Source organism: Rhinoraja longicauda, chromosome 3 (genome assembly GCF_053455715.1).
Source record: "Rhinoraja longicauda isolate Sanriku21f chromosome 3, sRhiLon1.1, whole genome shotgun sequence".
In the NCBI taxonomy this organism is placed as follows: Eukaryota; Metazoa; Chordata; class Chondrichthyes; order Rajiformes; family Arhynchobatidae; genus Rhinoraja; species Rhinoraja longicauda.
Window position 1 is genome coordinate 29,671,547 of NC_135955.1, and position 27,885 is coordinate 29,699,431.

Below are 27,885 nucleotides of genomic sequence, written 5' to 3' on the forward strand. Positions count from 1 at the left end.
GAAGTAAGAATAGAAAGGCAGATTATTATCTGAATGGTGTCAAGTTAGGAGGGGATGTTCAACGAGATCTGGGTGTCCTAGTGCATCAGTCACTGAAAGGAAGCATGCAGGTACAGCAGGCAGTGAAGAAAGCCAATGGAATGTTGGCCTTCATAACAAGAGGAGTTGAGTATAGGAGCAAAGGGGTCCTTCTACAGTTGTGCCGGGCCCTCGTGAGACCGCACCTGGAGTACTGTGTGCAGTTTTGGTCTCCAAATTTGAGGAAGGATATTCTTGCTATTGAGGGTGTGCAGCGTAGGTTCACTAGGTTAATTCCCGGAATGGCGGGACTGTCATATGTTGAAAGGCTGGAGCAATTAGGCTTGTATACACTGGAATTTAGAAGGATGAGGGGGGATCTTATTGAAACATATAAGATAATTAGGGGATTGGACACTTTAGAGGCAGGAAACATGTTCCCAATGTTGGGGGAGTCCAGAACAAGGGGCCACAGTTTAAGAATAAGGGGTAGGCCATTTAGAACGGAGATGAGGAATAACTTTTTCAGTCAGAGAGTGGTGAAGGTGTGGAATTCTCTGCCTCAGAAGGCAGTGGAGGCCAGTTCGTTGGATGCTTTCAAGAGAGAGCTGGATAGAGCTCTTAAGGATAGCGGAGTGAGGGGGTATGGGGAGAAGGCAGGAACGGGGTACTGATTGAGAGTGATCAGCCATGATCGCATTGAATGGCGGTGCTGGCTCGAAGGGCTGAATGGCCTACTCCTGCACCTATTGTCTATTGTCTATTGTCTATAAACCAAGGTCCTGTTGATGCAAAAGGTGCTGAGTTGTGATTTTGACAAAAGGCTTGGATGTTTTCTCTCCAGGGGCATGGCCAATATTAAGCTGCAACAGATGATCATAATCCCTTCACTGCCCTTGAGATCTTGTGGTGCACACAATGTTTGCAGCATTTCATACATTACACCAGAGATTTAGATGCACTTTATGGGCTGTAGAATGGTTGCACCTTCTTGAATAGGGTCCATGCTATCGAAATGGAAGTCAGTCCTCTTTTCTCTTTGTAATATGAGAATGTAGGGTTAAAGGAATGTGGCCCATCAGGATATATCTTATCACAAGCCATTCCATTATTATCACACTTGTAAACAAAAGCTTCATTGTAGCACGTAGCCTCCAAAGCTAATAAATTGTACTGTGACAGTCAATTGCACATCTGATGGCGGCTACGATTTTGCTATATCTAATATTGATCGGACAGGTTGAAGAATGGAGAGCCTGGTGTTTAATCTCACTGATGATTTGAATCGAAAGACGATGAACATATAAATTGGCATAAACAGGAAACAACACTTGTTTAATCTGCCTCTGAACAGCATGTGATTCCTGTTGAACCTTCATTACCAGTTCCAGAACTTAAATTCAGTCTGTACTGATATAAAATTGATATCGGGCAAGAGCAAAAAAAACCAGAAAATCTCTTGCAGTTTCTTGTTTTATTACTTCATTTAGGTTTTGGATTTCCAGAGCAAGACAGCAAAAATGCTGAATTCCAGGCTGATGGAGTGCACTGTTCACTGGTCCAGAGCCTTCCATCCCTGTCCTGCAATGGTCTAAGTTTCTGGGACAATCACAGGGGACTGGACGTTCTGAGACACTGAAAACAGTCAAATGGAATTTCATTGCACATGAGCTCCAAGGCCTTGGAGTACAAAGACCTTTTCTCCACAAGCTCCACCAGTGCAGAGCCATTGCAAGGGAAGATTGGACTGGGAATAGGTACAGGATGGGGAATGGGTAGAGAGGATTGAGTTGGGGTGAAAGGAAGGTCAAATCAGTCAGATAGACAATTGGAGATGGAGGGGGTGAAGGGAAGGAGACAATGGGGGAGACGCTGAGATCAAAAGCAAATAGTGAGGGGAGGGAGGATGAAAGCTAACATCAAGAAGAACACTTAAAGGAGATAATGGATGCCTTGGGCTGCACTTGCCACTTGGTCTCCTAAACCATAATCTATGACAGATTCTATTGACAGACTTACCGTCATTCTTGTTAAGAGTGCCATAACTTTGCAATAATAACAAAGATATCATTATAATTCCTCTGTTCTAAATATTTACCTAACACTTGATACTGAACGCGAAGAGTTCAGTTCATAATCAAGAATCTACAATTGCTTTTTATTATCGCAGAACTGCAATTATTCCAATAATGATACGGAGAATTTCGAAACATGAGTTTCAGAGTTCCAAGTGAAATTTGCTCCATGCCAGTACCAGCCAATGAGAATATCTAACTATTTCCTCTTGTCGTTCAATTGTACCAACTTTGCCAACTTGCTCACCATCAACACCCTGAGGGTAACATTGACTGGAAACTTAATTGGATCAGTCACTTAAATATAGTGGCTGGCGAAGCAGATGAGAGACATCTAGTGACTCATGTTTCAAGAGCTTTTCCATCATCTGTTGGCCACAAGTCAGGAGTGCACTGGAATATTCACCACTTGCCCATATTAATGCAGTTCTAACACCAGTCAAGAAGCATGTCCCATTTGTTATGGGTCATAGAGTCACAGTCATACAACATGGAAACACACCCTTCGGCCTAATTTGCCCATGCTGATGCCCCATCTACACTATTCCATCTACACTATTCCTGCATTTGGCCCATATCGCTCAGAACTTATCCAATTCATGTACCTGTCTAAATGTTTCCTAAATGTTGCGATCGTACCTGCCTCCACTACCTCCTCCGGCAGCTCATTCCATACACCAACCTTTGTGTAAAAAGGTTACCCCTCTGGTTCCTATTAAATCTTTCCCCACTCACCTTAAATTATGTCCTCTGGTTCTTGATTCCCTTACTTTGGGCAAAAGACCCTCTGCATTTAGTCAATCTATTCCTCTCATGATTTTGTACACCTCTATAAGATCAGTATGCCTCTACAAAAGGTCTATGAGCTTCATTGCTGAAGTCTCTATTTATTGCCTTCTGTTAATGGCCTTGAGAAGTTGTGAGAATCTGTTTCATGAACCAATACAGTTGAGATGGCTAGTATAATCATATATTGTCTTTCCACTGACTGGTTAGCACGCAACAAAAGCTTTTCACTGTACCTCGGTACACGTGACAATAAATTAAACTAAACTAAACTAAACAGGGAGGCTGTAAGTATTATCTGGGATGCCTGCCACACTGGCCATTCCCTTTTCTCCATTCTACCTTGTTGAAAAGCCATCATCCCAGTGCTCAGTAACCACATTAGTATCTGGTTAATACCTCGATTTTAGGACTCTTAACCCTGTTCTCTGTTTTCTCTTTGCCGTCACCTCCTTCCTACCATTGCAAACTGAAATAGTTTCCTAAGCAAATGGATTGTACTGAGGTCAAATAAACCAGAAGTCACCCTGAGAGAGGAAATATGAACACAAATTTATGCCTTCTTCCTTTTGAATTCTAGTCACTACACTCCTGTACGTCTCACTAATTCACATGAGATGGTTTCCATTTCCAGAGAGCAAGCTGTAGAATAATTTAGTCCAGCTCTTTCTTCAATGTTAAGAGGGTTGAATGCCAAGCAAAGGCAGTAGACACATGGGGTCACCACCAGTAGTGACACTCGAGTGGTTACATTGGGCAGCCCATGCAATTCAAAGGCCTGACACCAAGCTCCTGAAACAAATACTCCTGAGTTTGGCCACAGAAGGAGACTTAGGAAAGGATTCAAGGATATCTTCAAAGTCTCCTAGAAAAAATGCAACATCCTAATTAACTCCTGTAATCTCAGGCCCTTGACTCCTCAGAGCAGAGGAGCATTTGGGATGGAATTAAGAACCTGAGTCAAAGAAACAAGAGCAGATTGATGTCAGTGTGAAAGATAGAAGACGTGCACCACCACACAATCTATTCCCTCCCCACCCATGAGGCACCTCATACACCTACAGATGAGACCAAGTCACATCATAATACACTAAACTGGCATGGAATCAAATCAGTCTTGATCCAAAGGGACAGTCTAAGAAGAAAAGGGCATATATTTATTTTTGTTATTAGCAAGCATAAAGCAAAGGCAGAGAGATTGCAGAACAGATCAGTACAGAGGTATGGAGAACAGTGACAAGCATTGCCAAGCTAGCAAGGAGTGAGGGAAGACAGAGGGAATGAAAGATGGAACAGTTTGAGGATCTAGAGATGGAGACAGTAGGATTGACCAACTGACTCTTTATCAATGTAGAGAATATCTCCATTTGAATCAGAAAGGAGACAAGACTTCAGCATTCAAAATCTGAAAATAGAATTAGATAAACATGGGGATAAAGGAACAGGAAGCAGAGGGGATGAGACGGTGTGGTGGGAGGAGGTTCACATAGACACCACCATTGGGCAGCTGTGCTGATCCTCCTGTTTTTGGACTTTAATTACCAGATTAAAAAATATATTTGTGCACACCAACCTCCTTCAGTATTGTGATAAGAATCAGATAAAATGATTTGTGTGCTGCTAGCTGAAGGGTGACAGCTACCTTACAGTCCCAGTCCCTTACAGAGGTCACGGATTCCGTGAACTGCACCTTTGAGGGTACATGGGGCTCTAGTTTAGTTAAGTGGAAATAAACCACCTCTGACCGTGCGTGCTTACTGAGCACTGCACTGTGGTGTTGGCCTGGAAGTGGCACCATAACATAATCGACATCACTCAATATATAGGACCCTATCATTATTGTGCTGTAGTTTGTGGGACCTTCCAGTGTACAGAATGGCTGTCACCTTTACCACAAAGCAACCGTAACTGCAGATAGACACAAAGTGCTGGAGTAACTCAGCCGGACAGGCAGCATCTCTGGAGAGAAGGAATGAATGGGTGAGGTTTCGGGTTGAGACCCTTTTTCAGACTTTACAACAGTAACTGCATGTCTTTGGGAGTAAATTGCCTGAATCATCTTCCATCAATCCTCTATTAAAGAGTGGACATTACCAAAGAATGTGCAATGACTTAGGAGAAGTCCAAAATAACTGACTTAACAGCACTTTGTTAGCAGTATAGTTTAATAGTATTCGTTTAGATCGGGTAGGGGAAGAAACGTGATCATTTCAATTTTAAATGATGGTTTACAATATTATAATTGTACCAAGCCATCATGTGGATGTTTTAATACTGAACTTACAACATAAAGATAAATCACAGCTCTCTTATTTGCTAACCCAAACAACACATGTCATGCAAGAATAACACAGTGGTTCTTTATAAAACACAACAATATTGTTAACACAGCCAGATAAAGGTAAGAAAGGACCTCATCTTTTTTTTGCAAAACGTTGCTTTTCTCTTCCCCTGTTTTGAGTAATGTTTTGCCAGCATGTCGGCAGGGAGGTGTAAGCGTGAGCAGCTGATACGGACTGCGGAAAGGGCAGACTTTCTCCTGGCCCCTGGGTCGGTGTGGGTGGGCCGTGCTCAGGTGATGACCGTGGGCCCCCTCCGGCCGGTCCTCTCGTGGACGTGTGACAGCTTCAGTGCAATGGCGATGAGCGGCCCCAGCACCACCTGCAGAAGGTGAACAGAAGCCGCTGTCAGCACCCAGCGGAACTCCACCCTCGAACCTTGCAACCCACACCGTCCCTGGGAAAGAGGGCGGGCCATGCTCCCACTGTGCCCGTGATCCCTCAACAATCTGAGAACATTCACTTCCGTCAGACTTGCCCACACCCCCACAGCTTTAACATCCACAGCTTCCTCCCCTCCGCAAGGGAACTCACTCATTACACACTTCGACTCTTTCAACCCACCTTGTCCATGCCAACCCCAATATCTGTCTACGCTATTCCCACTGGAGCAAAGGGGCCGAGTTAGGCTGCTGCTAATATGAAGGTGAACTAGGTGTCTAGTTGCGCGAATTCCATTTGCCTGCTTTAGACCTTTATCTCTCTACACCGTTCCTATCCAAGTTCCCGTCTAAATGCCTTTTAAACAGTATAATAGTACCTGCCTCTACATCACCACTGACAGCTTGTTCCATCAACCACCATCTTCTGCCTGAAAAACTGACCACTCAGATCTTGATTACATTTCTTCCCTCTGACTTTCAACCTGTGCCCTCGAGTTTTAGAGTACTCCACACTCAGAAAGAGACTATGACTATCTCTCCCACTTATGCTCTTCAAAACTTTATAAAAATGTGTAAGTATATCCCTTAGCCTTCTGCCTTCCACTGATAATAAATCTAGCCTATCAGTCTGAGGAAGGGTCTCGACCCAAAACGTCATCGATTCCTTTTCTCCAGAGGTGCTGCCTGTCCCGTTGAGTTACTCCATCTTTCTATGTCTAGCCTATCCAATCGCTCCTTATAATTGCAGCCCTCCATCTCAGGCCCCATCCTGGTGAAACTCTTCTGCACTCATTCTCTATTGCTCCCACATTCTTCCACATGTGTGGGGACCACAACTCTACACAATATTTTAAAGATAATTCGGAGTATCACTGTACACAACACTTCTAAAACTCTCCCTCTCTTACCTTTGGACTACCATCTATTTCTCATCATTATTTCTTCTGATTGGATACCATTCCCCTCTACTTCATGTTGATATAAATTATTGTGTTCATCAAAGTCTAATATTCCAAAATAAATTTATAAATAGCCAGGAATAACCAATTATATTTCGTTGTAACAGTACAAAACACAGAAATTGAACAAGTCATCTCTGGTTACTGATCATTCTTCTGACGAGATTTCTAAGTCAATCACATGCAGGATAGCTCAGTTCCTTGTGGGACATTACATCGTTTTGAGGTGCAACTGTTATTATTGCTTCCATTGTACTGTTGCCTCTCTCAAAGGTGTCCTCCTGGAGTTTGTTCAGTACTGGGAGCACATCTTACCAAGGATCCCACCATCGTCCTCAAACCTCTCAATGAACTGACAACCTTCACCCCCATCTGCCATTGCACTTGTCTACAATCCTATGGCTGTAATATTCGGCAAACCACCTCCAACCTCCACAAACGATCACCCTAGCCTCTGAAGATAGACTTGGGTCGAGACCTTTCCCCAGACCCGAAACATCACCCATTCCTTCTCTCCAGAGATTCTGCCTGTCTCGCTGAGTTACTCCAGCATTTTGTATCTATCTTCGGTTTAAACCAGCATCTGCAGTTCCTTCTTACATCCTAGCCTCTGATCCAAGATCAACAAGATCCTGCTCCAATCCCAATGTCCCAACTCCAAAACCATCGCAGGCCTCAATATCTGCACCACACCTTTCCCTATGGACACTCCATGACAGAATGGCCCCTCTGACCACTGGCACTCTCTCCTGCAATAATTCTTCAACATTCTTTATTCCAAAGCATTCGCTTATGGAAAGATACATTAGCAATTTATTTGGCTCCTTTTCTTCCCTGTCTCCACACTGCCCTCCTCTGGCTGGATGGTGAAAATATCCAGGCCGTGTACTGTCCCAGGATATCTGAGACAGGAGTGGCAGTGTTCCCTGTCGGTATTCCCTCTCATTCTGAAATGGCATGGGTTCCCCAGCTGGAAGCAATAGGATAAAGTGACGGAATGCACCCAGTGGAGAGCTGTTATGCAAAGTCTTTTACAGCCTCAGAAACACGTTCACAGTAAGGTCACCTTTGAAACATAGAAATGTGGGTGTAAAAGTTTGTGGATTAAGCTCCCAGTGTGACATCGCCCAGACAATCTGTGCTAGTGCTGTTAATCAGGGGAAAATATTGAAGAGATAATTTCTCTGTTCTTTTTCAAAATAGTTCCCTGGAATCTTTCACCTTCACCTAAAAAAGCAGAGGTGACCTTGGTTTGATGACGCATGTAGAATAGAGAATCTGTTACAGTGCGGAACTTCCTTAGTTATGCCAGGTTTGGTCAACTTGCTGATTTAAGATGTGAACCCACAGCCTTCTGCCTCAGGCATGATTAGGACCCAGAGCTAATGATTTATTATCCACAACTGGTCACATGGCCACTATCAGACCAAAGTTTGTGGGATCTTGCTGTGCACACAATGGCTACAGTGTTTCCCGGTTCTTCTGCTCCCATCAAGATTGTTCAATTTCAAGTTTATTGTCATAGGCACGAGGAAGGAGAGGATTTCATAACGAGAGGATTTGAGTACAGGAGCAAAGAAGTCCTTCTGCAGTTGTATAGGGCCCTGGTGAGACCACATCTGGAGTATTGTGTGCAGTTTTGGTCTCCTAATTTGAGGAAGGATGTCCTTGCTATTGAGGCAGTGCAGCGTAGGTTCGCGAGATTAATCCCTGGGATGGAGGGACTGTCATATGAGGAAAGATTGGAAAGACTAAGCTTGTATTCACTGGAGTTTAGAAGGATGAGAGGGGATCTTATAGAGACGTATAAAATTATAAAATTATACAAGCTAGATGCAGGAAAAGTGTTCCCAATGTTGGGGGAGTCCAGAACCAGGGGACACAGTCTAAGAATAAAGGGGAGGCCATTTAAAACTGAGGTGAGAAGAAACTTTTTCACCCAGAGAGTTGTGAATTTGTAGAATTCTCTGCCACAGAAGGCAGTGGAGGCCAATTCACTGGATGAATTTAAAAGAGTTAGATAGAGCTCTAGAGGCTAGTGGAATCAAGTGATATGGGGAGAATGCAGGCACAGGTTACTGATTGTGGATGATCAGCCATGATCACAATGAATGGCGGTGCTGGCTCAAAGGGCCAAATGGCCTCCTCCTGCACCTATTTTCTATGTTTCTATGAAGGTAAGGCACAGGTACAACAAAAAACTTGCCTGCAGCAGCATCGCAGGCAAATAGGCTCACAACACACATAAAAAACAAATGGAGACACAAGGAACTTCAAAAGCTGAAATTCTCAGCAAAACATAAAGTGCTGGAGGAACTCAACGGGTCAGACAATATGTGTAGAAGGAATGGACAAGTGATGTTTCATTGGTGGATATATGTGAGGGGGGCTTGTTTGGTGGTTGGGTGGTGTAAGCAACAAAGATGAGAGTTGAAAAGGAGGCAAAAGGGTGTCAGATAATGAAAGGAGAGGGGTGGCATGTAAAAAGCCAGTCAGAGGAAGATAAGTGAAAGAAGATGGGATTGGTGGGAAGGGGCAGGGTAGTGGGAGAAAGAAGTACCATGGGTGGAGGGGGGTGGGGGGGAGAGGAAGGGTTGAACATAACAAAGAGAGAGTGGGTCGGGGGTTCTACTTAAAATTGGAGAATTCCATGTTTATACCAGAGGGTTGTAAACTACCCATAAACAAATGATGCACAAATTTCACATTGATTCTAAAAGGAAAAGGGCTGTGCAATAGAACAATACTTTAGTGCAAAAAAGTAATTAGAAAGGAAAAGAAAGTTTTCAGTGGTGCAAGAGGTGGGCTGCAGTGTTCAGTTGTCGAGGGGCCTTTATGGTTGTGCAGGTCGGTGCAAGAACCTGTTAGCTTTTGGGATGTAGCTGTTCCAAAACCTGTTGAAGTGGGACTTCAGGCTTTTGTACCTCCTGCCTGATGGTAGCAGTGAGAAACGACGTGGCCTGGATGGGTTTGGGGGGGGGAAGGGGGGGGGGGGGGGGTGCGGGTGGTTCTTGATGGTAGCTGCCTCCTTCATGAGTCCCTTAGGTATAAGGATGACTCTCTGGGTTCTGAAGTCAATGTGGACGTGGGAAGAAACTGGAGCACCCAGGGGATCACAGGGACTCTAGTCGCCGCAGGAGGTCGAGTGTATTGTTGATAAACTTGACGATATTTTAATTTGATAAGTTTGTTTGTAAACTGCCAATATAGGCAGCCTTTGATCGTGTTACTCTGTATACAGATACTCTGTATTTTTGTTTGTTTTGAATAAAAGCATTTTGTATTGTAAAAAAAAAAAAATCACAGGGAGAATGTGCAAAGTCAACACACACTGTGACAGAGGTCAGGGGGGAACCTGGGATAATGGCATCGTGGGGTAGCGGTTTTACCAGCTGTGCCACTGTGTCACCCCTTCTTCTTGCCCATGTTGAGCAGTCATGGGGTTTTGATGGCACACTGTTTCCCACACTGCAACAACTGGACTTCAAACACACTGCATTGGCTGTAAAGCAGGTTGGACCATCCTGTGGTTGTGAAAGGTGCAATAGAAAAGCAAGATGTTTTTTTTCAGAATATTTTGCTCATGTCAATTAAATTTTGTGTGATTAAATAATCCGAGAGATGATTCCTATAGGCTTTTTATTGTTATAATGATTATGTGAGAATCAATTCCCGTGACAGAATAGTTTTGTTAAAGCAATTCGGAGTTTCATTATAAAGCTTGCAATCATCATTTGTGTTTGTTTTAACAAGACTGCAATTGCTTCCTTTGCATCACGAGCAGAAGAAAAATGATGTGGCAAAAAGTACCCTCACTGGGGAAACAATGCTCTAAACATACTTGACATTGGCACTGCTTTCTTTACAGGTCTGTTTGTGAAACAACACAAGGAGGTAACATTAAAGTATTTTATTGTCTTTCTATGAAAAGGCATTTCTTCGTGCAGTTAAGAGTGATAAACTGGAGCAGTTCGATTGGTAGGCATTCTATTGGGAAATGTCAGCAGTTTTGCACATAAACCTTAATCTGTTCCCTCGTAATTCAGGGATTTATGTAAGAATGTAGACGTTGTGAAGTTGTACTCATTTGGCCGACATTTTCTTCACAAAGCTGCTCCAGAGAGGGAGCACAAAGTTACAGCAGATGCAGCACTTATAGTGGCCAATCAATGCCAGTTTAGGACAGGTTTCCTATACATTACAATATACTGTAGGTGAAAGGCTGCAAAAAGACTAAAAACCTCTGTATTTTCAATATTCACAATTGTTTGAATTTACATAAACATCTTCGTGTACTTTTAATTATTTTTACTATTTTAATCATTTTTACTATTTAACTTTGAACAGCCTTTTAATAGATCTTCTTAAATTTTGAATTTTCTTTAATATCAGAAACATTCTTTGCTTGTGACCACCTTTGTCAATCAGCTAAGCTGGAGAGACAAGGGAAACTGCAGATGCTGGAATTCTGAGTAAAACACAAAGTGCTGGAGGAACTCAGCAGGTCAAGCAGCATCTGTGGTGGGAATGGACTGATGACATTTCGGCTTCATTGGAGATAATGGCTTTGCCATCTACCAAAGTCATTTGCAGCTGTTTTGAGATGAGCAATTTTTCTGCTGTCACCCAGGGTTGGCACAGTGACGCAGTGGTAGAGTTGCTGCCTTAGGGCGCCAGAGACCCGGGTTTGATCCTGACTATGGTGCTGTCTGTACAGAGTTTGTACACTATCCCTGTGATCGCGTGCATTATCAACGGGGGCCCTGGTTTCCTCTAACATTCCAAAGACGTGCAGGTTTGTAGGTTAATTGGCTTCTGTAAATGATCCCTAGTGTGTAGGATAGAACTAGTATAAAGTGTATTGTTGGTCAGAGTGGACTGAAGGGCCTGTTTCCACACTATATCTCTAAACCCACCCCATCCCACCCTATCTTATTACCTACAGTATCTTGGGCAGTGTGTGGGACCTCATCATGACCCTGGGGCTGACTTTGTCCAGATTCTTGCTGGGGGGAGGGGTGGGGGCTGAAAGAGACAAATCCAACCCTTCTTCGCTCTTCATTGACAAGCATGAGCAACAATCATGGGTGGTGATTGTAGGTGATCTACCACTGACCTGCAAATCCTCAATCACTAACAAAGCTGGAAATACTATATTTTGAAAAAAGAGATTTTAAATTAGTTTAGCTAATTTTTCACCTGCTAGTAGCTCCATTTGCACCTTTAAAAAATATTTATTGAACCACTTAATGGTTTAATTAGTATGTTTTTTTAAACAATTTAACTTTTTGTATGTAATACCTTTTAAAATATGGGAAATTAAGAAACTTATCTTCATTAACACCAATAGTGAATAACCCGGTATTTAAACCAGCTATTATGGATAAAACATATAGACAATGGGAAAGACAGGGAATTAAAAAGTTGGGTGACATGTATGAAACGGGAAATTTATTATCATTTCAACAATTAAAATCAAAATTTAATCTCAATAATAACCAATACTTTAAATATTTACAGATATGTGACTTTATAAAAAAATATATACCAAGATCACAGAATATAATGATAGACCCACTGGAAGAAGCAATGAATATTAAGGCGGACTCACAAAAATTAATATCATATCTATATAACAGTATTCTTAATAGAGAATTGCCTTCAACAGAGGCAATTAGAGAAGACTGGGAAAAAGAATTACTGATAAAAATTTCTAAAGAAACATGGGAGAGGTATTTGATATACATACATAAATGTTCGATTAACTCTAGACATAATTTAATCCAATTTAAAATATTACACAGACTATATTACTCAAAAGTTAGGTTGAATAAATTTTATTCAAATATCTCACCCATTTGTGATAAATGTCTTTCACAAAATGCCAATCTTACACACTCTTTCGTTTCGTGCATAAAACTTCAAAGTTTTTGGGGTGATATATTTGATATATTTACTAGTTTATTTAAGACAAAAATGGAACCTAGCATGGAAATGATTATCTTTGGAGATGTAAATAAATTAAATATATCCCAAATCTCATTTTTTAATTATGGTTTAATAATAGCGAAAAAACTCATACTTAAATTGTGGAAAAAGTCTATTCCACCAACACTTAAAATGTGGATTGGTAATATGTTGGAAACAGCACATTTGGAAGAAATGAGACTCCTCCTAATAGAAAAAAAAGACCAATTCTTATCGAGTTGGTCTCCATTTATTGACCTTGTGGAATCATGCGGTGTAATATCAGCATAAAATTAAAATTCGGGGTTTGACTGAAAATTGATTAAGAAAACATCGATTGGTTGCGTGGGAGAATCTCCTCTCTGCTTTACTTTCGCACATTTTTTATTTATTTATTTATTTATTTATTTATTTTTTTCACTCGATACTCACTAATTTATTCTTTACTCTTCACTACTTCTTTCTTTCTCATTTCTTTTTAAAAAGGAAGTTGTACAAATAATGTTTTAATAATTCTTGGCACCTGTAAAAAGGAACCATTAAAATGTAATGTGCTTACTTCCAAAAAAACAAAATTAAATTTAAAAAAAAATAAATAAAAATAAAATAAAAATAAATAAATAAAAAAATAAAAAATATGGGACTTAAAAGTTTATGCATTTGTAAGAAAATTCTCTTGATTCGAAGGGCTTTTCCAATCTGTCACCTTCAGTGGAATCTCACCAGAGTGGTGTTTGGGATGGAACTGCAGATGCTGCTTTATACCAAAGATAGACACAAAATGCTGGAGTAACTCAATGGGCCAAGTAGCATCTCTGGAGAAAATGAATAGGTGACGCTATGGGTCGGAACCTTTCTTCAGACTGCAGTTTGAAGAAGAGCTCAGACTCGAAAAGTCACCTTTTCCGTTTCTCCAGAGATGCTACTTGGCCAATTTAAAACGGAGATGAGGAAAAACTTTTTCAGTCAGAGAGTTGTGAATCTGTGAAATTCTCTGCCTCAGAAGGCAGTGGAGGCCAATTCTCTGAATGCATTCAAGAGAGAGCTAGATAGAGCTCTTAAGGATAGCGGAGTCAGGGGGTATGGGGAGAAGGCAGGAACGGGGTACTGATTGAGAATGATCAGCCATGATCACATTGAATGGCGGTGCTGGCTCGAAGGGCCGAATGGCCTCCTTCTGCACCTATTGTCTATTGTCTATTGACCTGCTGAGTTACTCTGGCATTTTGTGTCTATCTCATTAAGCTGATTGTGGGCAGGGTCATTGTAGGGGTTTGGCCTGATCGGTGTAAATTAATCCTGTGTCAGCAGAAACGGTGGCAGCAAACCTAATGTTTGGGCTCTTTTCAAGAATTCTATTGGGTTTGAGTGGGGATTCTAGTTTGCAATGTTCAATCTGCTGCTGACTTCATAGAAAATCATTTGTAACGTCGTAAGGACTGAGATTCAACAGCTTGGCTCAGCTGCTCCACCTTGTGGTAAGTCCAGTACAACATAGCAGTTACAGAGCAGCTTCCAGTCATTCACTTTCAGTATAGTTCCCTCTGACAGCTTCCACAGATGCAAGGCTTCACCAGACACCTTATCTCAAAGAGCTTCCATCCTGTATGCTGATTCCTACTCATTTATCACTCCAGTATTTGCTGCTCTACACTGGTTCACTTACAATACCTCAACTTTAAAATATTCACTTCTACTTTTAAAACCCTAGCTGTGGGTGTCATCTCTGTCTGACTCACACCTCCGCCCATCATCACTTCAGGCTTCAGTCACATCCATGTTCTGTTTTATCAACCACTCCACTGCTGTGGCTCCATCCTTCAATTGTACGGGCTTTGGGATATGGATTTCTCTAAATCTCTCCACACCTCCCTCTTTTCCTTTAAAGTATTTTGGAACAAACCTTTGGTCATCTGTCTCACAGAACTCAATGTCAAATCTGGTTCAATAATTCGCCTGTGAAAAGCCTCGGAATACTTTGCTGTATTAAAAGGGCAATATAAACCCTGGCCAGCGACTTTATAATGTTAATGATAATTCATCTCTGAGTGAAAACAAAGGTAAAGAGTGCAAATGGACATGCTTGGTTAATTGTCAGTCCTGATTTGTAAGAATTTCTTTCTTCCAAAAGATTATTAGTGAAGATTAGAGTAAAAACTGTTCCTTAAAATCCACCTCTTTAACTCAGGGTATCATTAAGTTTCCTGGTAATAGTTTTGTTGGGTTCGGTGCCTGTTCCCATGTCATTGTATATCTGGAAAGCTTCTTTGAAGGGTTTCATTCCTTCACGATAAACATATGGCAAATGCTGTATGAAATGTAGGCCTGGATTTTGAGTTGTTTAAAGTATTTTTAAATGTCTTACACATTATCAAATATTGCTGGGAACATTAAGGTTAAAGCTGAACCATTAAAGGTAGGCCTGGATTTTGTGGTTGCAATGAAGGTGAAGCTGTCAGCACTTGCTCTCATTACATTCTCAAGCTAACAGCGACTTCTGGAGTCTTCACTTGTGTATTGGAATCTGGAGATCCAGAGGCCGCTGTAATTCCATGCTCCCCAGAGAGTAGCAGGCAGCTTCTTGAGTATAATTGTTAGAAATCAGCGCTGTGATGAAAATGCCTCTGTAAAATGCTCATAAAAAGGAGTAGATCAATTAGCTGTAACTTTATTCAGCTATTGAAGCAAGCCATTTGACCCATTAGGGCGGCACGGTGGCACAGCGCCAGAGTTGCTGCCTCACAGCAGATCAGCTATAAGGAGAGACTGGAGAGGCTGGGTCTAATTTTCCTGGAGTGAAGGAGGTTAAGAGAATGTAAGAAGGAACTGCAGATGCTGGTTTAAACCTCAGATAGACTCAAAATGCTGGAGTAACTCAGAGGGTCAGTCAGCATCTCTGGAGAAAAGGAATACGTGACGTTTCTGGGTTGAGACCCTTCTTCAGACTCGAAGTCTCAAAACGTCAGCTATTCCTTTTCTCCAGAGATGCTGTCTGACCCGCTGAGTTATTCCAGCTTTTTGCATCTATCTGAGGTTAAGAGGACCCATGCTTGAGGTATATAACATTTTGAGGGGTATAAATAGGGCAGACTATCCCCCATCTCAGCATTTTATTGTGTAGTTGGCATTGCCATTGGTTTATTATTGTCACATGTACCAAGATACAGTGAAAAGCTTTGCTTGCGTGCTACCCAGCCAAACCATACTGAACACTAAGTACAACCAAGCCTTCGGTACAATGGATGGAGCAAAGAATGGAATGCCAAGTCTTGACTCGAAAGCTAATTAGTAGTTTTATATGTGGATTGCAGATCTGCCCGCATGTGATAAATGTTTTAAAATCCAAAGGACTTTGCAATATATATATTTTTTAATTATTGAGCTTTTGTCATCAAGAAAAGAATCATGGAAACAGACCTTCCAGCCCTTCAGCCCCGCTCTGATCTTTAATCAATCATTAACATTTATCCCATTTTGTTCTGCCCGCATTTTCATCAACTCCCCCCAAGATTCCTCCACTCGAGGCTCAGTTTACAGTGGCCGAGTATCTTAGCAAAGTATCTTAGTGGGAGGAAACCACAGCATCCGAAGGAATCCAACGCAGGTACAGGGAGAATGTGCAAACTCCATACAGACAGCATCTGAGGTCAGGATTGAACCTAGGTCACTGGGGCTGTGAAGCAGCAGCTCTACCAGCTGTGCAAGGATGCTCAAATGGCCATTATTTCTCCCATGAGTCTTTTAGACTATTCTTTGTGATTTATAGCGGTCAATTAACCTGCTCAAACGGATAGAATCATAACATCATAGAATCATCTGTCACAGACAGGGATCCTTCTGTCCTGCTCGCCTATCTGCACCTGTCTACACAAATCCCATTTGTCCACATTAAGCCTATGGATATCCCTCTTTTTATGAGCATTGGATAAAGAGAACTTGTCACCAATTCACTGATTTCTGACAAAATGAAACAAACCAAACTGCTGGAGGACTCAATGGGTCAAGCAGCGCCTGCGGAGAGAAATGGGCAGTCGACATTTCAGGTCAGGGCTCTTCTTCAGATTGATAATCAATGTTGCCCGTCCATTTGCCTCCACGGATGCTGCCTGGTCCTCTGAGTTCCTCCAGCAGTTTTTTTTGTTGCACAAGATACCAGCATCTGCAGTTCCTTGTGTCTCCAGAGGTTGCTGTTGGTTTGCAAGTGTTGACAGTTTCATCTTCATTTAACAATTTAACAATTCAGCTTTAAACATAATCATATCTGTTCCGATTATTATTTCATTATGTACAAAATGTTAAAAAAGATTTATGAAACAAATCTCGCTGTCTCGCTGCCTGTGGGAACTCTCCAATGAGACTGGCAGACTAGCTGGCTTGATGGAAAGGCACATCATGGAAACAGGCCCTTCGGCCCATCGAGTCCACCGACTATCGATTGCCTGTTCACACTATCCCACTTTTCATCCACTACACACTTGGGACAATTTACGAAGGCCAATTAACCTACAAACCCACACGTCTTTGGGATGTGGGAGGAAACCGGAGCAGCCAGAAGAAACTCATGCGGCCGTGGGGAGAATGTGCGAACTCCACACAGACCGAACCCGGGTCTCAGGCGCTGTGAGGCAGCAGCTCTACCGGTCGCACCACTGTGCTGCCCTGATATTGCTGTTGCCAGCTCCAGGAATAAATGACTGAGAAGAGATGTTGGCAATAGGGAGTTGCACACCACAGAGGTGACTGGATTTATGTGGAGAACCCTCCTTCATGTTGACTGACCATAAGATAGATGCCGGAGCAAGGACCCGCTGGTGTTAATTGACTTACCTGTGGTTCTTTGTTGTTTCTGCTTGGGTCCCTCTCATAACTCTCCACATAAAACCTTATTATGGATCCCATACTCCCCGTCCCGCTCAACCTGAAAATGATCCTGGAGCCGTCCGTGAATGTCAGTCTCAGTCCCTGTGGAGAAAAATTAAACAAAAGTGTTTGCGTAGCACCTTTTCCAATCTCTCAAAGCACTTTACAGTCAGTGAGTGGAGCCACAGAGAGCTTCCTTTGAGGCCGGCACCCAGTTCTGTACAAATTGCAAAAGCAACGTGATACTGATAAGGATATTTGCATATCTGTTTGAGTGATGTTCACTGAGGGCTATGTGTGGACTCCAGATATAACTTCTGTTTCCACAGTGTGCTTGTGATCTCATACATCTACCGGAGAGAGCAGACAGGGCCTTGTTTAACATCTCACCTGAACGCTGCTGCCTCTGACAGTGTGGCAATCCCTCAGCACTGGAGTGCAGCATCAAACTGGATCTTGTGTTCAAGTCCCTGGAGTGCTCCTTGAACCCAAATGGTCAGAGAATCAGGGCGGCACAGTGGCGCAGAGGTAGAGCTGTTGCCTTACAGCACCAAAGACTCGGGTTCGATCCTGACTACGGGTGCTGTCTGTGCAGAGTTTGCTCGTTCTCACTGTGGTTTTCCCCAGGTGCTTTGGTTTCCACCCACATTCCAAAGGTTAATTGTCTTCAGTGAAATTGTAGATTATCCCTCGTGTGTAGGACAGTGTTGGTGTATGAGGTGATCGCTGGTCGGCACGGGCTTGGTGGGCCAAAGGGCCTGTTTTGACGCTGTATCTCTAATGTCTAAAGACTAAAGGGGTGCACTGAGACGCGACTAACAATCTGTCAGAAAATAATAGAAAACTTCTGTCCCCACAAAGCATTTTCCATTCTACTGATCATGACAGGCCTAGTAGTCGCCTTGACACATTGTGGAGCCAAATCTGTCTGAGAGCCTGGATCTGATGTTTCAAAAGGAGGAGGTGACCCAGTCAATGACTTATGGCATTGCCGGAATTCCTGAAGAGCCGTGTGACAGCTGGGAATAGACCCAGGCACAGCAGCCGGGAATGGTTTGAGACAATACCATTCTCAAAGCACAGGCTATCAACTCCAGCAAAGAATGTAAATCGTAATCACCATCCACCAGTGGTTCAGTTAAGTAAATCGCCTAGATTAGGTGGTAATACCTATGAGGAGAGGTTGTACGGACTTGGATTGTTTTCCCTGGAGCACCAGAGGTTTAGAGGATTCCTGATAGAAGGTTGTAAAGTTATCAGAGGCATAGACAGTTTACCCTTGGTGGAAATATCAAAGCCCAGAGAGCATAGTTTTAAGGTGAGAGGGGCAGTGTTAAAAGGAGATGCAGGGCAAGTATCTTAAGCAGAGGGTGGTGGGTGCCTGGAACACGTTGCCAGGGATGGTGGAGGAGGCAGATAGGATGTGGCGTTTAAGAGGCATCTAGATGGATATGCAGGGAATGGAGGGAAACCAGCCCAAGGTAAGATGTTCACGTTAAGTAAGATGTTGAGTCACCAATTCTTTAGTATTGATCCACAAGTTTCAGAGTTATATCCAGGATTACAGTGAGCAATAAAATAGAAGAAAACATAATGAAAGGAACTTAAACAAAATATTTATTCCACTTGCTTCAAAGACTGTTGTTCACGTTTTTTCCAAAATATATATTTTAAAGTCTGTTTTTCATGTATGTTTTGATTAGTGCAATAGCTAACATAAACAGTTGGAAAGAGGTATGGCGTGTGCTAGTTACTGGCATATGATGGAGATTTTTCTAATGAGTCATGGAGAGATTATTTGATGAGCAGCCCAGAATATCCACTCAGATAATGGAGCATCAACATGAATTTCCAATGGTAGTGAGAGGAGGTAATGACAGCCTTCCCTATTATAAGGACAATAGCTGGCCTCGTAGCATCCTAAAGCGCCCTTCACTATCCTTCTCCTCCCCACCTGACCCATCTATCTTTTAAACTTTAGATTTTTGAGATACAGCGCAGCAATAGAGGATCGACGCACCGAGACAACAAGCGACCACTGCTTGCACTTGCACTGCCATCCTACAACTAAGGGCCAGTTTACAATTTTACCCAAGCCTATTATCCTACAAACCTGTACATCTTTGGAGTGTGGGAGGAAACAGGAGCCCCCGGAGAAAACCCACGTGGTCTGTATAACTCCGTGGTCTGTAAAACCCACGTGGAATGTATAAACTCCATACAGACTGCACCCGCAGTCAGGATCGAATCCGGATCTCTGGCGGTGTAAGGCAGCAACTCTACCGCTGCGCCACTGTGCCGCCACCTCAATTAATGTCTCCATTAGGCTCCGTCTATCACTAGATCTTGCCCCACCCCTTCTTCTCACCTCTTTCTACCAGTTTTCTCCCATCCATTGCATCAGTCTAAAGAAGGGTCCTGAACTGAAATGTCATCACTCCATTTCCTTCCTTGGATATTGCCTGACCCACTGAGTTCCTCCTCAGTAATTATTGCTCAAGATTCCAGCATCTGAAGTCACTTGCATCTCCATTCTAAAGCATTCCTATCCAATGCCAATTTTCTTACAAGTCAAGCCGTTGTTGTGATATAGTCATAGAGTCAAACACCATGGAAACAGGCCCTTTGGCCCAGCTTTCCCATGTCGAGTAGGGAGCCCCATCTACACCAGTCCCACCTGCCCATGTTTGGTCCAATAGACAATAAGTGCAGGAGTAGGCCATTCGGCCCCTCGAGCCAGCACCAGTCCAAATGTTTTTTAAATGTTGTTTTAATTTCAACTACCTCCTCTGGCAACTCATTCCGTGTACCCACCACCTTCTGTCTGCGGAGGAAAAAGATGGCAGCAAATTTAGGCCTTGCAAGCACCATGTATACGATATGATACGATAGAACTTTATTTATCCCAGGAAGGAAATTGATCTGCTAACAGTTATAAAAACACAAAGTGCATGAAAGTAAAGTGACGAGGGGAAAGGATTGGGGATCTGCAAAGATTGGGGAAGGAGGGGGGGGGGGAGGGGAGTCAGTCTCAGTCTACCCCACGGCAGAAGGGGGAGGAGTTGGACAGTTTATCACACCATCAACTAACAGCTTCGCACTCGCCCAGTCTGGGATTAATACAGCATGAAAATAGGTCATTCAGCTGACCAGTGGGCTCCCATCCGTATTATCCCATCTTTCTACGCTTGGCCTGCAAGTGTTCATTGGGATACTTTAGACTTTAGAGATACAGAGCAGCAACAGGCCGTTCAGCCCACCAAGTCCGTGCCGACCAGTGATCACCCAGTACACTAGCACTATCCTACACACTGGGGACAATGTACAATTTTACCAAAGCCAATTAACCTACAAAGCTTCATGACCTTGGAGTGTGGGAGTAAACCGGAGCACCCGGAGAAAACCCACGCTGTCACGAGGAGAACATGCAAACTCTATATATCAGACGTTAGTCAGGGTCGAATCTGGCACTGTGAGGCAGCAACTCTACCGCTGCACTACTGTGCCACCACTCTATACTTCTTAATTGCTGTCAGCAACTCAGCTTTCACCACTGTCTCAGATGAAAAAAGTTTCCCCCAGATCCCCTCTAAATCTCTTACCCTCTACCCTGCAGTCCTCGAGTTTTATTTTCCTGTGAGAAGAGAACATGAGAAGTATACCCTAACTATAACCCTCATAATTTTATACACCTCTACCACATCACCTCTGAACATCCTCTGCTCCAGGGAAAGTCGACCTAACTTCTCCAGACTCTCCTCATTACTGAGGTGTTCCATCCCAGGGAATGTCCTGCCCCTGTTACTTTCTCCCCATCAGAGAGGTAGCAGCTGCAACTGTGCACCATTCCCTCAGCACGAGAGCGTTAGATTGCATTCTTGTGCTCGTGTCTACAGATCAGGACTTGAACCCGCACCCACCAGACTTAGAGTTGACCTTGTGACCCTATGAGCCAAGGCTGCCACACAAAATTACCTAGAACAGAAAAGAATGCCTGAGAGCTGTAATTAGCGAATGCCAGAATAAGTATTTCCCTGATGGAAAACCAATGATTCTTGACCATTACACTGTTTGTAGAAACACTTCAAATTTGGTGCAAACTTTTGAGCTGGAATGCTTTCAATTTGTTCTTTGAAGAGTAGTCAAAATAACACTGAGAAAAATGTAATAGCACCTAAATACTGGTGAGAATTATAAACAAAATCAAGTAATATTTATAACTGGGATGCTCTTTTTCAAAACCATATTTCCACTCGGCACGGTTAGATTTCTATCACGTGACTTCTTGGATTTGTTTTGATCACTGTGGTGACTGAGGAAATTTACTTTTAAAGAATTTACTTCCTTTAAAACACATGCATTTCTTTACATCCCTCAGCCATTGGAAGACGTTTCTTTTTATTTGCTCTATATGTCCTGTCAAAGTTGGGAACTTGTCTGCAAAGTCTCTTTGTTCTTCTCTGCACACTGGAGGATTTCGCAGCAAGGAATTCAGACAAACATTTTGCACCCCGAGATGTGTGGGAATATAGAACTCATTCCCACAGGGAGTACGTGAAATATAGAACATGGAGCAGTACAGCACAAGAACAGGCCATTCACCCCACAATGTCTGTGCCAATCACGATGCTAAGACCAACTCTTATCTGCCTGCATGTGATCCATATCCCAGCATTCCCTGCACATCCATGTAAATCCGTAAGTTTCTTCAATGCCACTATCGTATTTGCCTCAGTGCGTTATGTGCGTTGGGATAAATAGCAGAGAAGCACTTATCATATCATCATATATATACAGCCGGAAACAGGCCTTTTCGGCCCTCCAAGTCTGTGCCGCCCAGTGATCCCCGCACATTAACACTATCCTACACCCACTAGGGACAATTTTTTTTAAACATTTACCCAGCCAATTAACCTACATACCTGTACGTACTTATGAGGAAGTTGGACAAACCCAACAGGGAAAAAGGAGATGGACTTACCACCTCTGTATAAAAACTCTTGACCTAAACATCTCTTTTAAACTTTGCCCCTCTCATCTTAAAGCTACGTAGTATTCCATCCTGGGGAAAAGATTCTGACTGTTTGCCCTATAAATGCCTCTCCGCAACTTCTGCCATTCCAGAGAAAACTATTTAAGTCTGTCCAACCTCTCCCTGTAGATAATACCTCCTCATCCAGGCATCCAGTAGTTGGGATAAATAGCAGAGAAGCACTTATGGGGAAGTTGGACAAACCCAACAGGGAAATAGGAGATGGATTTGGGTGAGAAATGGTGGGAAGTAGTGTGACCGTCATGGACTATTTGGGCCATGCGGCCGGTAGCTGCATTGTGTATGCTCCTTAATCATATGTGAGCTCCTCCTGTCTACCTGTGACATCCCTCATCCCTGACACAGTTCTGGCTCTCTGACTGTGGCTTTGCCAAGTGTGGCTGAGCAGAGAGCCCCTTCACTTGTGAGGCAAGAGTGTCAGTTTGACTCCAGTGGCTTGAGCACAAAACCTAGTTTGTCTATTCTTTCCAACAATCATCAAAGATCCCATTGCTTAATAAGGAGGGAATGTAGCATTCTGCCTGTCATTCATCTTTCAAACAGTATCAATGAAAACAAATGATCCATCCATATCCAGGTATCATTTGTGGGACCTTTCTGTGTATAATGACCACACTTGAAATGCCACTTCCCCAACCACAGTTTACTTTGAGGCTTCTTGAGGTCCTGAGATGCAAAGCTTCCCCCAAAAAATATATACATCATTCCAAGCACCGTCTTTTACATGACATTTTTTGAAATTAAATATAAATACTTGGCAACAAAACACAAAATATAGATTACAAAATAGGGTAATCGGAACAAAATCCATGAGCCCCAATCAGGGAAGTTGCAATTAACTCATTTCCTGAGTCTTTTCCTGTACAATTTCATTTCAATCTATTTTATAATATAATAAACATGGGCCTGACAGTGCAATTACCGTCAAAACTGAAGCAGTTTACAATGTTTAACTTTCTTTTGTGGCTCCTTAAACAATGTTACACCATGATCTTGATTAACATACATCCCGACATAGTCATTTGTGACCACAAAAGTTTGAATGAGACATGAAGGAGCCCGTGGTAATAAGATTGCAAAAATATTCTCAATGTAGACTATCAGGGAATATATAAAAGGAAAGACTTTTATTTAAATGCAGCCATTCATAGAGTCTGGATAAAGGGCCATCCATGTAGGTGAGATGGGATTTCACCACCTAAGAGGGCTGTGAATGTACAATAACATTTATCCACGGGTGAGATCAATCAAAAGGATTAATTGAAGGTCTACACAATGGCACAGCTGGAAGAGCTGCTGCCTCACACTGCCAGAGGCCCAGGTTCAATCCCAATCTTGGGTGTTGTCCGTGTCGAGTGGTGGAGTTTGCACGTTCTCCCTGTGACTCGTGGTTCCTCCGGGTGCTTTGGTTTCTGCCCACCTCCCAAAGACAAGGGGGTTTGAGGGTTAATTGACCTCTGTAAATGTCCCCTAGTGTGCAGGGACTGGATTCAGAAGTGGGATAACATAAAACTAGTATGAATGAGCGATCGATGGTTGGCTGGGCTGGGTGGGCCAAAGGGCCTGTTTCTATGCTGTAACGTTTCATTCAATTAATGGGGATCAGGCAGCAAAGTGAACGACCTAAGGCTGACACATTCACTGAGGTGATGATCCATGAGAGAAGATGAATTTAGTTTAGTGTATTATTGTTACATGTACTGAGGTCCAGTGAAGAGTATTTTGTTGCATGCTGTCCAGTCAGTGAACAGACTATACATGGTTACAATCAAGCAGTCCACAGCGGACAGAGACAGGATAAAGGGAATAATGTTTAGTGCAAGAAATAATCCAGTAAAGTCTGTTTAAAGGTAGTCCGAGGGTCTCCAATGAATTAGATGGTAAGTCAGGACCACTCTCTAGTTGGTGATAGGATGGTTCAGTTGCAGAATAACAGCTGAGAAGAAACAGTCCCTGAATCTGGATGTTTGCATTTTCAAACATCTGTACTTCTTGTCTGATGGGAGAGGGGAGAAGAGGGGAATGACAGGGGTGAGACTCGTCCTTGATTATGCTGGTCGCCTTGTTCAGGCAGAGTGTGGTGCAGCTGGAATCAATGGAAGGGAGTTTGGTGTGTGTGATGGTTTGGGCTACCTCCACAACTCTTTGCAACCTTAACCTGTACCTTTGGCTGGAGTTTAAAAAAGGAGTAAGAGATCTCCATGGTGGCCTGACTGGTGTCATCACTCAAATAATGGGACAAAAATTAATTACAAGTTTATGAATGAGCTGCTGTTTGTGGGAAGTCAGTGTGTGTGAGTTGCTTGCTACACTTCAGAAATGACAACAGTGGCCACACTTTAGGCAAGTACATCCTTCGATGTACAGTGCTTTGGTACATTCTCTGTGGTGAACGATGCTGTGGAAATGTAAGGTACATTTCTCAGGAAACACAAATTCATAACATTTTCAACCGCAGACTAATCTCGAATTGAGTGCATTTGGAATTGATTGACGTCTGACCTGGTTTCTGGTTACAATGCCATCAACAGGATCTGTGTACTCAAAGTTTTCTGTTTTCTCCACCGTGTAATTGTGATTTCCCACAGCAAATTGTTGGTTTGCGAAGGATCGTTCTGTGATCAGAGCTTCAAGGTCCCTCATCAAGTAGAAGGACACTCGGGGATCCACTTCCTCGTAATCAAACCTGCTCGTGAACAGAGAAAGAGATTACAGGCACAAGGCTTGTGACCATTGTACAAGTCAGAGGTCTGGAGGCACAGAGGATTATTACATGTCTGCAGGATGTGGGGATAAGCTGCAGATTGTACACTTTAGACTTTGGAGATACAGTGTGGAAGCAGGCAGGCCCTTTGGCCCTCCGAGTCCGCGCTGACCAGCGATCATCCCCGTATACTAGCACTAATCTGCACAAGAGGGACATTTTACAATTTTTACCAAAGCCAATTAACCTACAAACCTGTGCATCATTTGCGTGTGGGAGGAAACCAGAGCACCCAGAGGAAACCAACAGAGCCATAGGGAGAACGTACAAATTTGGTACAGACAGCCCTCGTAATCAGGATCAAGCCCGGGTCTCTGGTGCTGTGAGGCAACAACTCTACCGCTGCACCACTGTGCAGTCACTACAGCAGGATACGCATCACTCCACAGAGATATACAGAGAAATAAGGGGAGGGGAAATGGGACGGATGAGATTGCTTCCCCCGGAGCTGTAATGCAGCCAACAAGATGGATGGCCTCTTACTGCATCATTACATGTAGAAGGGCTTAAGACTAGGCCATCGTTCACTGTCCATCTCCAACTGTCCCTGACAAGGTAATGATGAGTCACCTGTTTGAACCGCTGTAACCTGCCTGGGTGAAGATGCTCCCACATTGTTGGTGGGTTAGGAGTTTCAGGATGTAGAGTCACCACCAATGAAGGAAGAGCCACCATCAATGAAGGAAGAGCCACCATCAATGAAGGAAGAGTCACCATCAATAAAGGAAGACCCACCATCAATGAAGGAAGACCCACCATCAATGAAGGAAGAGCCACCATCAATGAAGGAAGAGCCGCCACTTGTCCCAAATTGGGATGGTGTTGCGATTGAGGTGATGAGCTCCAACAGGTTGTGCATGTTGGAGAGAGTTAGATAAGGTGGAGTCAAGTTAGAGACAAATATAGATTGAGTAGATGCACAGAGTCTCTTGCCCATGGTAGGTGAATCGAGGACCAGAGGACATAGGTTTAAGGTGAAAGGGAAAAGATTTAATAGGAATCTGAGGGGTAATATTTTCACACAAAGGGTGGTGGATGTGTGGAATAAGCTGCCAGAGGAGCTAGTTGAGACTGGGACTATCCCAACGTTTAAGGAGCAGTTAGACAGGTACATGGATAGGACAGGTTTGGAGGGGTATGGACCAAACGCAGGCAGGTGGGACTAATGTTGCTGGGACATGTTGGCCGGTGTGGGCAAGTTGGGCCAAAAGGTCTGTTTCCACACTATCACTCTATGGCTCTGTGACCAGGCACATTTCCGGCTACATTATGAAAAGGACAAATAAATATTAGAGATGATACCAAACACTTTATCAGGATTATATTCGAACTGTAAAATTCCTCTCATTTAAGATTGGGCGGGATGGGTCACCTTTCCCGGGAAAAGAGCTTGAGGTGGTAGAGGATTGAATATTAGGGTGGCGTTTGAAGGGGTTGATGCACAGGACATAAGTCAATGATGAAAAGAGCAAAACAAGAGTCCCATCAGTGTGAGGAAATCACTAATAAATTGAATAGAGAATTTCTTAACTCCAAGAGTGGCGGGAATGTGGAACTTGCTCCAACAGGGAATGGTTGAGATGATTAGCAGAAATAGATTTAAGGGGATGATGAGAAAACACATGAAGGAGAAAGGAACAGGAAGGTCTGATGAACAGGTAGAAGAACATGCAGCCACTGATGAAGAAAAGCAAGGACTTTCTTCCAGTTGCCCTGGGGCTGAAGTCATCTCTTAACTAATATCACCACCAGACAATATAATTATTGTTGTAATCCTGCTACAGAAGATTACTGTGCAGAATTTGGTTGCTGCATTTTACTTGTGTGTGGATCAAAGTATGGAATTTATGAGTTTATGATACAGGAAAATGCAGGATTTCTGCAGAAGGAGTCAATGGAATATGGTTCTGTACGGTAGACTGCTCTGGAAGGTTATATTGCATGGGTTCAGGGAAGTTAACCAATTGGATAGAGAATTTGTTTCATGAAAGGAAGCAGAGGTTGATGGTAGAAGGCAGGTTTTTTTTGGACTGGAGGCCTGTCTGATCTCTGGTTTACCTCAGAGATTGGTGTTGGGCCCATTGCTGTTTGTGATAAATATCAACAATTTGGATGAGATTGCACATGGCATGATGAGCAGGTTTGCAGATTAGATTAAAGTGGGCGGTATCGTAGACAGTGAAGATGATTATTAAAAATCACAGCAGGATCTTGAGGGGTGTCTGAGGGATGATCTTACAGATGAGTGTAAACCATGATAGGAATAGACATGTTCATGCACTGAGTCTTTTACCCTGAGTAGGGGAATCAAGAACCAGAGGACATACGTTTAAGATGAGATGGGAATGATTTGATAGGAACCTGAGAGGCAACTTTTGCACACAGAGGGTGATGTATATATGGAATGAGCAGCCAGAAGAGGTAGTTGAGGTCATTACTATAACTACATTTAAAAGACATTTGGACAGGTACATGGATAGGAAAGGTTTAGAGGAATATGGGCAAATGCCGGCAGGTGGGACAAGCGTAGATGGGGCATCTTGGTCTGCATGGACAAGTTGGTGTGAAGGGCCTGTTTCCATGCTGTGCGACTCTATGGATCTATGGAGTCTGAGGAAGAGGGGAAAGCACCGGAAGAAGAGTTTCCAGGAGCTGTGGAAGAGTAAATGGAGGCCCCACTG

The 27,885-nt window shown here is 43.1% G+C and overlaps 1 protein-coding gene across 1 annotated transcript in view; it reads right to left on the reverse strand.

The window, feature by feature from the left end:
• Positions 1-5,036: 5,036 nt before the first annotated feature.
• The window catches only part of pgm5 (phosphoglucomutase 5), a 117,871-nt gene continuing 95,022 nt past the window's right edge, over positions 5,037-27,885 (reverse strand). Inside the window, exons 9-11 of the mRNA XM_078396898.1 lie at positions 24,943-25,126; positions 17,355-17,489; positions 5,037-5,540 (exon numbers count right to left, since the gene is read on the reverse strand). Of these exons, the coding sequence (XP_078253024.1) occupies positions 5,451-5,540; positions 17,355-17,489; positions 24,943-25,126 (409 nt within the window). The 3' untranslated portion in view covers positions 5,037-5,450. The remainder of the gene's footprint in view (positions 5,541-17,354; positions 17,490-24,942; positions 25,127-27,885) is intronic.